General features: G+C 41.7%; 1 protein-coding gene across 4 annotated transcripts in view; it reads right to left on the reverse strand.

Moving 5' to 3' along the window:
• Positions 1-15,196, reverse strand: part of LOC142557263 (CDK5 and ABL1 enzyme substrate 2) — a 154,746-nt gene that overhangs the window by 13,902 nt on the left and 125,648 nt on the right. For all 4 annotated transcript variants that reach the window (XM_075668976.1, XM_075668974.1, XM_075668973.1 and 1 more), the window contains 6 exons: positions 14,076-14,151; positions 11,844-11,983; positions 9,692-9,798; positions 5,523-5,559; positions 3,077-3,139; positions 1,458-1,562 (listed from right to left, as the gene is read on the reverse strand). In XM_075668976.1, the coding sequence (XP_075525091.1) occupies positions 1,458-1,562; positions 3,077-3,139; positions 5,523-5,559; positions 9,692-9,798; positions 11,844-11,983; positions 14,076-14,151 (528 nt within the window). The remainder of the gene's footprint in view (positions 1-1,457; positions 1,563-3,076; positions 3,140-5,522; positions 5,560-9,691; positions 9,799-11,843; positions 11,984-14,075; positions 14,152-15,196) is intronic.

Consider the following 15,196-nt stretch of genomic DNA (forward strand, 5'->3'; position numbering starts at 1 on the left):
AACGTTCTGTCATACATTACGAAAAATGTTACCGCTGGAAACATCACACCATCTGTAAGGTGGCACCCAGTTGCGTGCCTTCCTGCTTCAATATACTAATGTTTATCTGCTCGCACAATAAAAAAAGCCACTGCTAATTGTAGCACTTGCACATTGTCAAAAGATCCTTGCGTAAGAGGGTATATTTTTATATTTTAATTCTTCATATATACTGTCAAGTATATATAAAGAAATATTAAAAAATACAAATTGAAAAACAAACTTTTGCAAGACCGCACAGCAGCCAGGTTAAACTGTAGAGCTAAAATAAAAAGAATTTAGTGGTCCAAGAACCCATGATCGCTGAGAATTCAATTTGTAGTTTAACAAAAGACTTATTGCTAGGCTAGGTGGTTCCTGGTATAAAGTAAAATTTTTAAAAATCCAAAAAAGAGGAACTGACAAGAACAATTGTTAGTGAGCACTTGTTATGTTCAGTCTTGTCTGTGTGTGTTTTTTTTTGCGCTCTTTTAATTTTACTTTATACCAATTCATAGTGCGGTAAGCAAGCCAACAAATGCCAATCCAAAGCCTGTGCTATCAATCGTTCCCTTGGTGGGTGAGTGAGTGAAGCGTCAGTTGACCCTCCAGCAAGTTCGCGTGAAGCTATGGCTTACATTGTCGACGCAAAGAAACGCAACTCAGTGCGTGTGCTTGTATGTGTGCTCTATGTTAAGCTACTTCTGTGAAAGGGACAATGAAGTGAAACGCCCAGTCAGTTTAGACAGAAAAAGTATTCCATAAAACTCTATCTTTTTAATCTCTCACAAACAGGCCAACTATTGGAAGAGAAAGTGAAGGGAAAAGTTATAAATTTTTTTTAATTTCACGCCGTAACCCCATTGCTTGTACATCAGTGTGATGCGACTGACTTCAAGTATATTTGTATTATTTGGGTCATTGCGATTCAGTTAAAGGTATTGGAATCTTGCTAGGCTCAGTGTTCAGCTCCTTTAGAATGCAACACAGTCCATCTTTACCGATAACAAGTTAACTAGGTCTGAGCAGACGCAATCAAAATCCATGCTGTCAGGGCAGGATCTTTCAAGCTGGCGTTGACACCTGCCTTCCGTTTTTTTTTTTTTTTTGCCTTTTCTGGCTCACCAAGCTTCTTAAACAAGGTAAGAGTGGCTTTCTTGATATTGCAGAGGGGTTATTTATTAAGAGTCCAAAACATTTTTCTCTTTATTATCCTCTTAAGCTTCCCAACACGTTACACTGAGCGTTTACACTGGACAGTAGAGTCTCACAAAGAAAAATGGAGAAAAATAATGGGGCACAAGATGATGCAAATGTGGGTCCCAAATCTCAGAAGCAACAGTCAACTATGGCCCAATGCATGCTAGGTGGCGCCACATCGCTTCTCCGCGCTGATAGTATGAATGCGTGAGTGCAAAGTGGGTCTAGCCAAGGCTTACCTCAATGAGGGTGCGCATTTCGTTGCCTTTGATGTCGTTAAGCTTGGCCGACAGCATCAGACATGCGCCTGCACACAACTTGCGGTTTTGCTTGTGAATCAGCAGCTGCGGTGGAAGAGAAAAAAAAAACATACGGCGAAACGGGCAAGCAACAGTTACAAACTTGAAAGCGCGTGCTTGCATAAGTCAAGCTCTACAATGCGATCGATTAATTACATCACGATCTAAGGCATGAATTCTGGCTGGTTTTCTGTAGCCCTCGAACTTCAATGTCAGCTTCTGTCACAGACCTATATGAACTGCTTGATAGACATTAGAAAGTATCAGGTACATGGCTATACTTATACATGATCTCGCTTCAGCACAGAACCATAGAATACAGGCACGAAGAATGCATATACTTCAAAACGTTGACAGACAAAATAAACAAGTGAGAACCATAATTCAAATATTAACATATCTCATTTTAAATGTGTGCCATATTTCCTCAACTCTAAGCATACACATCCCGCCTGCATTGGCCGTATAGTTGGTTCAGAATATCCCCGCACCCAACCCCAATTCTCTTCAACACTTTTGTGCAAGCAAACGTAAATACCTCTTTTTCTATTCAAACTTAGGTAGCCAGCATTTTGTACAAATGCTGTGATGAAGTTTCCTAAAATGTGTGGTATCACAAATGCGCTTGATACGATTGGTGAAAGTTTGCTATGAAAGGTCAATAGCTGCAGAAGCTTCACATGCAAAACAAAGTTCTAAAGTTCATATGACCTGGCTGAGTCACTATAAGGGAATGTCATTATGCCTGACGGCACTGTACCTAACTGGGCATAAATATTTCGCGCGTTTAAAGTGACTTCGTATTGTCAAATTGCGAGCATGTATATAGAAAACTCATACTTCCTATGAGCAGACAGAAATACTGCTTCATCTGTTTCAAATCATGCCAACCATTTCCTGCTTTACGGTTAAACTGTTAAAAAAGCAATATGGCTGCTGAGAGTCAGGAAAATCTTACTGTAGAAACAAGACAAATCTTATTGAGATTGCCCACTATTATGCATTTCCTAAACAATCATGCATAGAAATATAACATTTCGACCTGAGAGTCCTAATTCTAGATTCAAGAATTTTCACGTTATCCTGACTGCACTCAGCGTTGGTTCGTGACTGAGCTGGTTGGCCTAATTAATGTGCTGACAAGCCACCCTGTTGCTCAAAGAAGCCTAGTGCTTCTCACTTTGCAATGTCAGCAAGCCTTACTTTTCTAGTAACAGCAGAATGAAGTTAATGCTCCATCATCATCATCCTGCTGTGCTATGCCCACTTGCAGGTCGAAGGCCTCTCCCAGCCATTTCCAGTTGCCCTGGTCTTGCATCAGACCATTCCATGCTATGCCTACCAATTTTCCTAATATCATCACAAGACCTGAACCTCCACCATCCTTGACAGTGCCTCCCACTACCACTGACACCCATTCTGTAACTCTAACAGACCGCTGGTTAGCTTTTCTGTGCATTCCATGGCCTGCTCAACTTCCATTTTTTCTTCTTAATCTCAGCTAGGACATTAGGCTGATGCTCATAACTGGCCAAGCAGTAACGTTACACTTGACTTACCTTAAGAATGAGTTTCTCAAAGAATACATAAGCTTGGGCCACTGTCAACAGGTCGACTCCACACTGAAATAAAACAAAACGCAACAGTTTCTACAGTTTTCTATGCATTCTGCACCACACTGGGGCAGTGCCTGAAATACAACTCCAAGCACAAGCGCAACGCTGTTTCCAACTTCATTAATGGCTCATGAACTGGGCAAGTTCAGATTACATTTATGGTGCAATTGTAAGAAAAAAAAAAACTCTACTAGTTGGGGAAATGGCAGTGCCACCGTCTTTCACCTGACGGTTTATGGAAACACATGGTCATATTATGTACTAGTGATAAGAAATTGCATTTATTTTACTTGTAATCTTTTCACTCCATAACATTGTGTGCAGACAATTCTGTAATACCTTCAAGTGAGCTTTCTTCTATAAGTATCGAGGACGCTGAGCAGCAACTATGCAATATGCTGCACAAATTCTGTTGAGAATTGGTGCTACTTTCTTTCGCGTGCTAGCGGCACAGCTTGGCACACAGCTGAGCTTGCACCGTGTGTAATTACAAACATTGAGTGTAAACCCTGTTGTTCATCGTTTGCTGAAGAGACCATATGACAAATAGCAATATCCTGAATAATTGGCTATTTCTAAGCACAGCTTGGAACGTCTTCTTACATAACATATAAACTTCACAAAACGTACTGAGAGATCCATGCTTGCTGTCAAAGCCCTGCGGACCTGTGCCCTGCGTGACGACGTCGTCACACTGGGAGTCCTTCAAGCGAATAAGGCTCGCAATAGTTTGCTTCGAAGGTTGCAAGAAAGGAACCCTTTAATGGGACCAATGTTGGGCCAGCATTGTTCATTGTAAGTCCATTGTGGCCCCACACTGGCCCTTTTTGTGCAGCTGGAAGTACGGCCCATTCTGTTCTGATGCCACCAGCAAACGTTCATGAAGCATACCAGTTGTTCATCTTCAGCAATTCATCCCGCCTGATTTATTAACTTTTTTTTTCAGCTCACACAAAGACATTAACAATGCCTTTTCCTTCAACAAATTACATTGGCTGGGAAAGGCTCCGAATATTGTGATTGTTCATGCTACCATCTACGTGAGTGCTGCATACAGTCCACATGACCATACATGGCTGTACGGCAGTGGTTTCCCCATAAATTTTTTAGGGGTGGATATTTCGCAACATTAGGGGGGCGAGGGGGGGTGGGGCAGCACACAGGCAACTTGTGCTGTCTCTTTTTTTTTCCCGATACATCCATTTCACCAGTCTGAATTGTAAATTCACCAATACTGCATTCTGGATGCACTAATAAAACTCACACGAATCGGCGATGCATCCTAGCGCGGTCGCCAAACATTGCCAGGACAAAGAAATGCATGAAACACGCACCAGTGTTTTAAATCTGCATCAGCCAATAAATGCGCTTCCTCTGTCCGCATAGCAGCAGTAATGAATCACGATACTAGTTTTTTATTTACATATATTTTTCTTTCATTTTTTTTTCGCTTATTTTGCACGACGAAATTTCTGCACCGCGAAATATGGCGATATGGCTATTTCAGGCCAGATCCCTCGTCTTTACAATGGTTCCAGAATGGCGATGATGCATCAACAGAAAGCCCCACTAGACAGGCACTCCACGGTGTGATGCCATCTTCAGACACACAATTTCCCACCAGTTCACTAGAAAAGTACGATTTTCTCAATTTCTATGCCACTTTTCTAAGTAATAGATCTCCATGTGATAAACAAACGCTCAAGGACCATGAAAAAAGGAAGAATATGAAATTTTGACTGGTCAGCTAGAGTCAGCTAGGTCAGCTAGAGCCCACCGCTCCAGTGGTTAACCGGAGCGGTGGGCGGTATTTTCATTGTTGCCTGCCGTGGGGAGAACCATGCTATACGAGTATACTGGCCTATACCAGTTAAACCACTGGCTAACTTAAATTTCAATTTAACACAGAATTGCCTTTTGTAGTGGATGCCATTTAATAACGCACGTTTGACCATTATCTTCCTGTTTCATTCACAGTAAAGCCATAAGCGCACATCGTTTGCGGCAGTATTGGTCTTGCTGCAACGAAATGATAGTAACATCTGTCACCGCCACATAGAAAGGTGCATGTCACCACAGTAATGAAGATTGCATCATTATTCCGTTCCTGCAAAATCAACATTTTCTTTGTGTGGGATCACTGCACTCAACACACTCTTCAACTTCAAAGGACAGGTAAGTGATGCTAGCAAACATATTAAAACTAACTTCAGTGCGTAATTTGAGCACAAATGAGTGAGTGGTTTAGCTGGTAAAGCCATGTATACCAGGCACTCTTATTTACACAACACTCACTATAGCTTGCTAGCTGCTTACAGATGTACAAGAATCATGAACAAGTCTTAATAAAAAGAGCAATTGCATTTGAAACAAACAGAAAATGACTTACCTCTCCACAGGCAATTTTGCACATTTCACGCTTCAGACTGCAAGATCCCAGGATGGGGAAAAGGAGAGAGAGAGGAGAAAAAAAAAAGGCAATACATTAGAAATGTCACTTGCTGACAGAATCCTTTAGAGTGCCCTTCACCAGGCCCCAATGCAAACATTGGTTATATACATACGCTGGAAGTTGTAAAGCACTCTCTAAGGAGTGTTCTACCACAATAACTTTTCAGATGTGTTCACTATTGGAGGAGATAGAAGAAATTAGCAGTCCTGTTACCATGCTGTTAGGAGGTGAGTATCACTGAAACTAGGGACACTCTCTCCCTTAGCCTCGATCGGTGTCCGGCAAGGGGCTTTCCTTGCCCGATTTTTTCCACACCAGAGCCACACTGGAGCCATTATGTACTGACGCTGCCTATCTACACCTTATGACCTTATGAGCTAACAATTCCATCTACTTATGAGGCATTACCTATTAGTATATGACTCTACCACAGCTAATGGGAAGAAGGGGAACTGAGTGGCCTGGTTTTTCTAAAGTCACAACCACATGAAGCCAACAGACAATGACAAGAAGGAAAGCATAGTGGAATTACTTGTGTCCTTAATTGAAATATAGAAATGATAAATAAAGGGAAACGAAAAAAGACGAAAATGCAAGTGGCAAAGTGGGAAATGATCCCACGTCTTCACATTATGTGTGTGATGCTCCAACCAATTGAGCTATCGTGGCGCTGTTCCCCTGTCCACTTTTCTTGGGTATTTACGTATGCGAACTAGAGTTATCCCCAAGAGTGTTAGCCAGTGCTGCCACTCATGGCCTTGGCAGAAGATGCATCCTTTCTCGTGCGAGGTGTCACATGAACTCAAGAGAAGGCTACTGGCCAATAAACCTTTGCATGATACCTGAAGGCATCAAAGTTGCCGAGGACGAGACCCTTGCTATGTAATTAACGAAAAGAAGGGGATTCGAGGGACCCAGTTTCTCTGCTTGACTTATGAAAAACCGCACCCCTTAGTTAGCACACATACATGAATAGTCAAGAAAAGTGGGCAGGAAACTGGTGCCGTGGTAGCTCAATTGGTAAGAGGATCGCATGCACAATGCGAACACGTGGGTTTGTATCCCGGAACCTGTGGCCAGGTGTATTTTTAGTCCACTCTCATATCCCTTTATTTATCATTTCTATGTCTATACAATAATAACAATAATGTTTAATATTCATCATCACACTGATGAAGGAAGCTGTAGGTAAAAGCTGCTCCCCGTAGAGGCAGCTTGACAAAGGCCCACAGCTACGTTTGTACAAAACAGTCCGCAGTGTCAACTGCCATAACATACAACATATAGCCAAAAAAGAAAAAGAAATACATAGAATAGCTTACTTTCATAAACAGACAAAGCACAGGAACAAGTATAAGGGTGGCCAGAGAAGCAATGCAATTTAAAAACCTAGCATATGCAGTTTTCGCAATTAGATTGGTGTACACTGCAGAAAGTCTATACCAGCTTTCAGATATTAAGTAGTGTAGGCATTATGTAGGATAAGTTATCTTCAGAATAATTTGTTTTCGGAATTATCACTCTCCACATTTCCTTATATGTGTTAAGCGACGCTATGTTTTGTTGCAGACGTGAATGGTCATGTATAAAATGTCGATTTTCTTTCACTTCACGCCTTATCACTACAGTTAACTTAAAAGTGTAGAGGTTGTGGACAGATCAAATTCCAGCCTACTGCAACAGTTCACCTGTGTGGGCATCATACGGCAAGTTAAAAAGTATTCTGATATCATTCTTCTGCATCAGGCATCTTTTTGCAAGTTCGGCAGAAGTTGTGGAGCCCCATACCAAAAAACAATGGGTGAGGAGTGAATAAAAAAAGTTATTTATAAAGTAAAAGCATTACTTTAAATGGCAAGACTGTTCAACAGTGATACGTCATACCCACAACGCACGATAACTGGTTCAGCACCATATCAATATGTTCGTTTCCAAGCATTTTGCTTGAAAACATAACTCCTAGAATTTTTCTATGATTTACCAGCTCCATTTCAGTATCACCATACGTAAGTTGCAAATTATCATTTATCGGCTTACTTCTTTTCTAAATAATACTGCCTTTGTTTTGCTTGTTTTAGTGCTTAAATTATTAAAACATGATCAGTGTTTAAATTTCGCAAAAATCTGGTTCATTCCCCTTATGCCTTCTTTGTTGTCATTGTCTGTTGGCTTCATGTGGCTATTGCAGCTGATATTATGTGCCACTATCAGTAGTCCACAACTAACACTACAGCACAATGACTAATAAAACTCATAAAGTGCGTGATTAAAACATTGCACTTATTTTGTCATTGTTGGCGTCGCTGTCACATTATAGCCTTTGTGAGAATGCACATTGTGCACTGGTATATCAGGACCAGGCCAATCAGGAAACCCCTACCTTTGATTACAGCTAAGGCCTCTGGGATTACCTCACTGGGAGTTTTGCATCCTCATCAACAAATACAAGGCCAGCAAAGCTGTCACATCAAACTCATCACAATATCATTTTCGGCAAACTTTTCAACTTTAATTTTCACTCCGTAAAAAGCTGTGTTTTTCTTGTCTGTCATAACAGACTTTCAATGCCAACTGCCAGAGATAGTGTTACATGGCAAATAAAGTGAAATAAGCTAACAAATTGAAATATCAAAGTATTCAAAAGCAGTTAAACAGTGTCTAATGCCAGGAAATTGCTTGACTACCTGCTTAATAGACTGATGTTGTCATGCCTCCTACAATTGAATATATAGCATCTCACAGTGATGTGCCAATGACCATTTGCTTGACTAATATATGTTGGTGTGCTAGTTACCACATTTTTGTTAACACAACTGACTGCGCTGACAAACCACACAAAATAAACACGAACAGGATGAGCGTAAAACCCAGACTGCACTCGGACAGAGCACCACTTCTCCTGTCCACTTTTCGTTGCGTGAACAGGACAAGCGCAACATGTCCACACACACACACACACACACACACACACACACACACACACACACACACACACACACACACACACACACACACACACACACACACACACACACACACACACACACACACACACACACACACACACACACACACACACACACACACACACACACACACACACACACACACACACACACACACACACACACACACACACACACACACACACACACACACACACACACACACACACACACACACACACACACACACACACACACACACACACACACACACACACACACACACACACACACACACACACACACACACACACACACACACACACACACACACACACACACACACACACACACACACACACACACACACACACACACACACACACACACACACACACACACACACACACACACACACACACACACACACACACACACACACACACACACACACACACACACACACACACACACACACACACACACACACACACACACACACACACACACACACACACACACACACACACACACACACACACACACACACACACACACACACACACACACACACACACACACACACACACACACACACACACACACACACACACACACACACACACACACACACACACACACACACACACACACACACACACACACACACACACACACACACACACACACACACACACACACACACACACACACACACACACACACACACACACACACACACACACACACACACACACACACACACACACACACACACACACACACACACACACACACACACACACACACACACACACATTGCACTCGAACAGGATCGTCCATTCTCCTGACGATTGGGGCAGGTTCACACTCACCCTTTCCATGTTTCCTTGTGTGATTCACGTTCATTTGCACGGTCAATTACGTTAGCCATTTGCTTTTTTTTTTTTACCAACTGCCATGAACACGGACTTGGAATCAGGAGCCAGCCAAACCCCACGGATGCTCCACTGCCATAATTTGTCCCCGTTTACGCAACTATAGTTGGGTTCACAGTTTGTCACAAGATTGGTAGCATCATAAAAGAAGAACTGATTATGAAAGTAATAATAATAACGATAATCTTTTAAAAATGTAATGAACGCAGGTATGCACACTCACCTTCTCAGTTTACTGAGGGTGAGCTGGATGTGTGGGAACTTGCTGCGAAACTTGTCGTTGAGCTCCTTCTTCAGGTCCGACGGCTTCACGTAGTCGATAATGGAAGTCTGCAAAAGAAAGGTTGCACACATTTCACAAGGCAAACTTCAGTGAGCAAGGCAGTTTGCTCCAGACATTTGACGCACACGTACGGTACAACTGAAAACAGGATGGGCTGACTGGTATAATACCATATTTACTCGCATAACAATCACACTTTTTTGTCTAAAAAGATTGATGCGAATTCAGGGGTGAGATCATTATGCGGCTTAAATTTTCCGCAAAAAGAAAATTTTTTTCATCCCTCATTTGCTGCGGGATGACAACAGGTCAACAAGCAGGCGGCTGCTGCTGTAAACAGTGTGGGACACCAAAACAAAAATGGCGGCTGGTGGAGCAAGCCGAATGCGATCATTTTTCTTCTCGTGAGTACATTACGTGCATTGAAACACTTTCTTACGTATTTGTAATGAATAATATCCCCAATATCAGCAAGTTTGCGGCAACAACGTAGCCATGTCGACTTTGAGGGGAGAGAAATAGATGGGTGCTCTTAGCTGCCAGCGAGATGGAAACACGTGGCGGGCATGCTGCGGAAACTGTGGCATTTGTCTTCGCTACTATCCTAATATGGCACGTTTCCACTAAGGGTGGGCGAATAACTCAGCTATGTTACAAGCGTCGGTGTATCAATAGGGTACACTTCTAACGTATCAGTGTGAATGTGGCTACTATCGTTGCCGCTTGCAATTTGTTGCGTGCCCATGAGTGCAGACGAGAAGAATCAAAAGGCGCCTTTTTAGTTGTTGTTGTTGACCACAACCATTATAATGTCTACACATAATAAAGGCAAGTTTGGTTGTAGCTTTTTTTTTCATGGAAGTGCAGAAAGTGATGAAAGCAATGAAATAGGGCATCTGCTTAAGAATGTTTGGTGTGTGCACACCGCTTGGTTTGTCTTGAAGAGTTGTTCGCATAGCATTCAATAGATGGTAAGCAAGATTATTTTTAGCTAGACTTGGCACACGACATATCGCTGCGGCAAGTTCAGGGTGCGATTATTACATGGGAAAGGAAAAAAATCGAATTTTGACGACAAAATTCAGGGGTGCGATCATTGTGCAAGTGCGATAATTATGTGAGTAAGTACGGTATGTCTTAAAAAAACAGGCCAACTAAAAGGCAAAAATTTACATGCATTCATAATTAAATTTTCACATAAGAAATCACAAGGATATTGTACAACTGACAAGAGATGACTGTCCAGGGAAACAACGTGGCAACAAAAACACATTTTTTTGCGTTCAGATTTAATAATGTATGCTTTGCAGAAGCGGGACGGTAGTGCCATCTTCCACTTTAATGACTAAACATGGCGCACACCATGTTTCACCATAACAACTGGGCACCTCTAACTCAGTACTGAAATACATAGTGCTAAAAGTGCATGTTTGTAGTTGCAGTCTCAAACTCATCACAGTCACAGTGTGTGTCTCTAGTGCACACAAAGGGTATACCCTGTTGGCAATAATGATTCCGCAAACTAGGCCATATTGAGGAAGAGAAATTCCCCCATACCATATTGAAGCCAACAAGTTGTAAATAACGACACAAACTTTTATTCATTCATTGAATTTCATTCACCATAACAGCGACAGACAGCACAACCATTTCATTGCAGAAAAAAATTCCCCCATAAAGAAAGAGAAAAGCTTTTCGTCTGGGGCAGTATTTTCAAGCAATTTCTTTTCGGAATATATGATCACTTTCACAAGATTTCACTTGACTTAGCATTGACGCGTAGATGTACACTGCTGTCATGGTCAGCCGTCACGCAGTATCTGACGGAAGTGATAGTGTCCTCAACAGTGATTACCGAAACATTGCCCCACATCTGCTCTAGATGACATAGGCGAGCATGTCACCTAAACTTGGCGTTAAAGCGCATCCACTGCAATCCACCACACCTGTACAAAACTTGACAAATTTGAGCGGTAATGAGCAAGTTATTGTGCAGAAAAAGTCTTGGCTTTCCTATTTAAGCAACGTTTGGCACAGAGGAACAGAAAAAGGTTGGTTCAACGAAAGAAGCATATAATACCAGGCAACTTACAATGTACGAAGGGAAGCTGAGCATGGTACTGTGCTTTCCGGCAATTAGCTCTGGGTTGTCGAGGAGGTCTGGGCTGTATGGCACAGGTGACCCACAACATGGAAGAAGGCTCACGTCATCCTTGTTGTTCCACTCAAAAGCTGCACCATCAGAAAGATGGGAGTCAGATTACAAATGCACCTTGCACCATCATTAACATGCAACCGCATGATTGGAGTAATCACAAGGTTAATACATTGGCTTGCTGGCTCTCGGCCAGCTAAGACAAGCCATTAGCCAAAGCACATTTGCATTCAGAAAGTGCTGTTTCAGGTTACTCTTGCCGAGTATGTGGAATTTTTGCAAACCAAAACAAATACATTGAGCTGCAAGCGAAAAAGTATTCACTTCGCTGTAACGGGTATCGTCTTTGTGCTTGTAGTTTAGATTTTGTTATAGAAGTACAATTCTTGCAGAAATAAAGCATGGCCTAACAAATTACCGAGCTACTTCATTAAAATAGATGCTTTGCAATATCAGTGTTCATTCTGTATTGAGGTTTGGCTGTACTGTAATATTAAAAGTTCACATGATCGCACACAGGCTAAAAATTGCCAGACTGCATCTATTATGAACTTGAGAAGCTAGTTTCTCTATGCCTCTTCACACATCTTTTCCTGCACTGATCACCGCCTCAAAGTTGACGTACCAAGTTTTTGTACTAACATATGTATGTTCAAACTTCTTCGCACCCAAGATTGCTTCAGACTGGAACAACCTTCTCACACGTATTGCCAGCAAACCTGACCACTGCCGATTTGAAACAGCTATCTCCAGTTGCACAAGTTCACATATATTTAATATGTACATCATTTTGCGTGCATGTGTAACCACTCCTTCCTGTAATGCCCAAGAAATCCCAAGTGATTTTTAATATGTACATCATTTTGCGTGCATGTGTAACCACTCCTTCCTGTAATGCCCAAGAAATCCCAAGCGATTTATATATATAAAAAGCAAACAAACAAACATCTGGCTAACATGCTCCTCCTCACAAATATATTTTTCTGTTTGTGGTGCCACTCCATCACAGTCCCCTGATGCTAACAGCATGTTCAGAACATTCATGTACATACATTTTCCCAGCTGCAATTTTTTATCACTACAGCTGGTTAAGCTTGTCAGAAGGGTTCCATCACATTAGGTAATACAGCGTTCATGTGAGGAGGTATGTCGCAATCATGACAGCGCAGCCTGTTTTTAACTAAGCATGCCAGTGGCAATACATATGCAACAATGACAGCCGTTTCCTGCATTCATGTAGGAGGAACAGCTCGACGTTCTATCCTCGCCACCGTGACATGTCTGTCTTGGTGCAGAGGATACGCTGAGGTACAATTAAATGTACATACGTTGCAGTAATCTAGTACTAGCAAAAATTTTAAGAAAAAGACATTTTGAAAGGGCACTAAGGTTGCTACTTGGACCTATTGGTGTGCAATCAGAATGTGTAACATTGTGCATAAAAGACATCGACAGAAGCAAAAAACGAAAATAGACATGCAGCACTGTGTGTGTATCTTCGTTCCTTGCTTCTGTCTGCGTCTTTTACGTGCAACATCACACATTCTAATTGAAAGGGCAACTGTAACGAAATATTCCTTAGGCTAAATTGGTTATAAATGAGCAGTGTATGCTACTGAAGCAACCTCAGAAAAGCTGCAGGGCTGGTGCATGTCTAATTTTCTTATTAACAGCCTTTATATAGCACCTGTGCAGATGAAGCATGCACCTGGCAGTTAGCAGATGTGACGTAAATCCCAAACCATGGCCTCCGAGATCTTCAGCGCAACGTGGGTGCAGCCTTATCTCGGAAGCCATACTGAGGCACGCATGCCGATTCTCAACATTCTGGGTCCAACGTCATTTCTGGCGAGCAATAGCCCAAGGTTGTTTTTTTTCAATTTCGGTATCAATCAATCAACCAACCAACCAACCAAATCTTTGTTAAACATAACTAATTATGACAAAAATTATATGCAGACAGGACCCCAGAACTCCACATAGAGTTGTGAGAGAAATACACCTACTGTGAGCATTTCGTGACACATATACTTGTATTTCAAACGTAAGATTTTGCACAGAGGCTGCTCAATATCTACGCTTTCTGAAACTAGGCTTTTCACACGATCCGAAATTTCACTGCCGTTGCTCTTCAGTGCTGCGAATCAAATGGGATCAACAAATGCTCACTTTTTTCCAAGCTGCTGGCACTAGGAGGCGTGGTGGCCGACGTCCCCGTATCGTGAGAAATGCAGCGAGTCACGTACTGCATCAAAGGGAACAGACACAAAGTAGTAACAACTGAGTGACAACAAATTTGATTTTGCATTCAGGGATGCAAATATCGTGCTCGTCCCCTTTAGTCACTGTGCACAATTATGCATGGCAAGACAGCGCATCAAAAGCAATGGCAGTGATGAAAATACTGATATTTCAAATGTGCCATATATACATTGAAACACTTCTGATTGGAGCTGTGCTGCAAAATTGAAAATCTGTGAAGTGTTTTACTAATGCGAGTTGGAATGTAGATGGCTTGGTTGTTCACTCTCGGTGCCTATATGTCGACACTCAGTGGGTCCACTTATTTAATTGTTTTTCACGACGTTTTACATCAGGCAATCACGCCTGATGTAAAACACGTTTACTCACGATGTCAGCATGTCATCATGTACTGGGTTCACTTTTTTAATTGTTTTTCACAATGTTCTGCACCAGGCAATCAGGCAGTTGCTGCATAGGTGCTTTCAAAGTATGCTAGAGAGAGTTAATGTATGGAATCTGCATTCAGGAAACTTGACAAAACTCAGTGAAGAATTCCTAACCTGCTCTGCAGATATATGCTTTTTGCAATTCTGAAGAAGCATACATAATAAATTTTCACTACATAGAATTAATTGGTCTGGGTCTTTCATTACATACTAATAAACCAATTCTGCATGGTGAACTGCGATTATGCACCCCGAGCTAATTTGACGTCCCACGTTTTTTGACACTACACAAATCCAGCAGACGCACATTGTACGTAAACCAACTAAATGGAATGGACACGTATCTATGATGTGCTATTAGTATACGTTGACCATTAGTAGACTAACAGAGTGGCTAGACAGCCAGTTTGTGTAAAGAAAAAGAAAAATGCTACGAATTATGGCAGTATCAAGGGTGATGTTCTGTCAAATGAATACCATAATTAGTCGATTCTAATACCCGCTCTTTCACCAGGAAAATGCCATAAGAAATGGTATGCAGGTTAGATTCTAGCACAACACAAAAGCTTTAACAGTGACAAGCTGTCGTCATTGGCATAA

Source organism: Dermacentor variabilis, chromosome 9 (assembly GCF_050947875.1).
Source record: "Dermacentor variabilis isolate Ectoservices chromosome 9, ASM5094787v1, whole genome shotgun sequence".
Lineage (NCBI taxonomy): Eukaryota > Metazoa > Arthropoda > Arachnida > Ixodida > Ixodidae > Dermacentor > Dermacentor variabilis.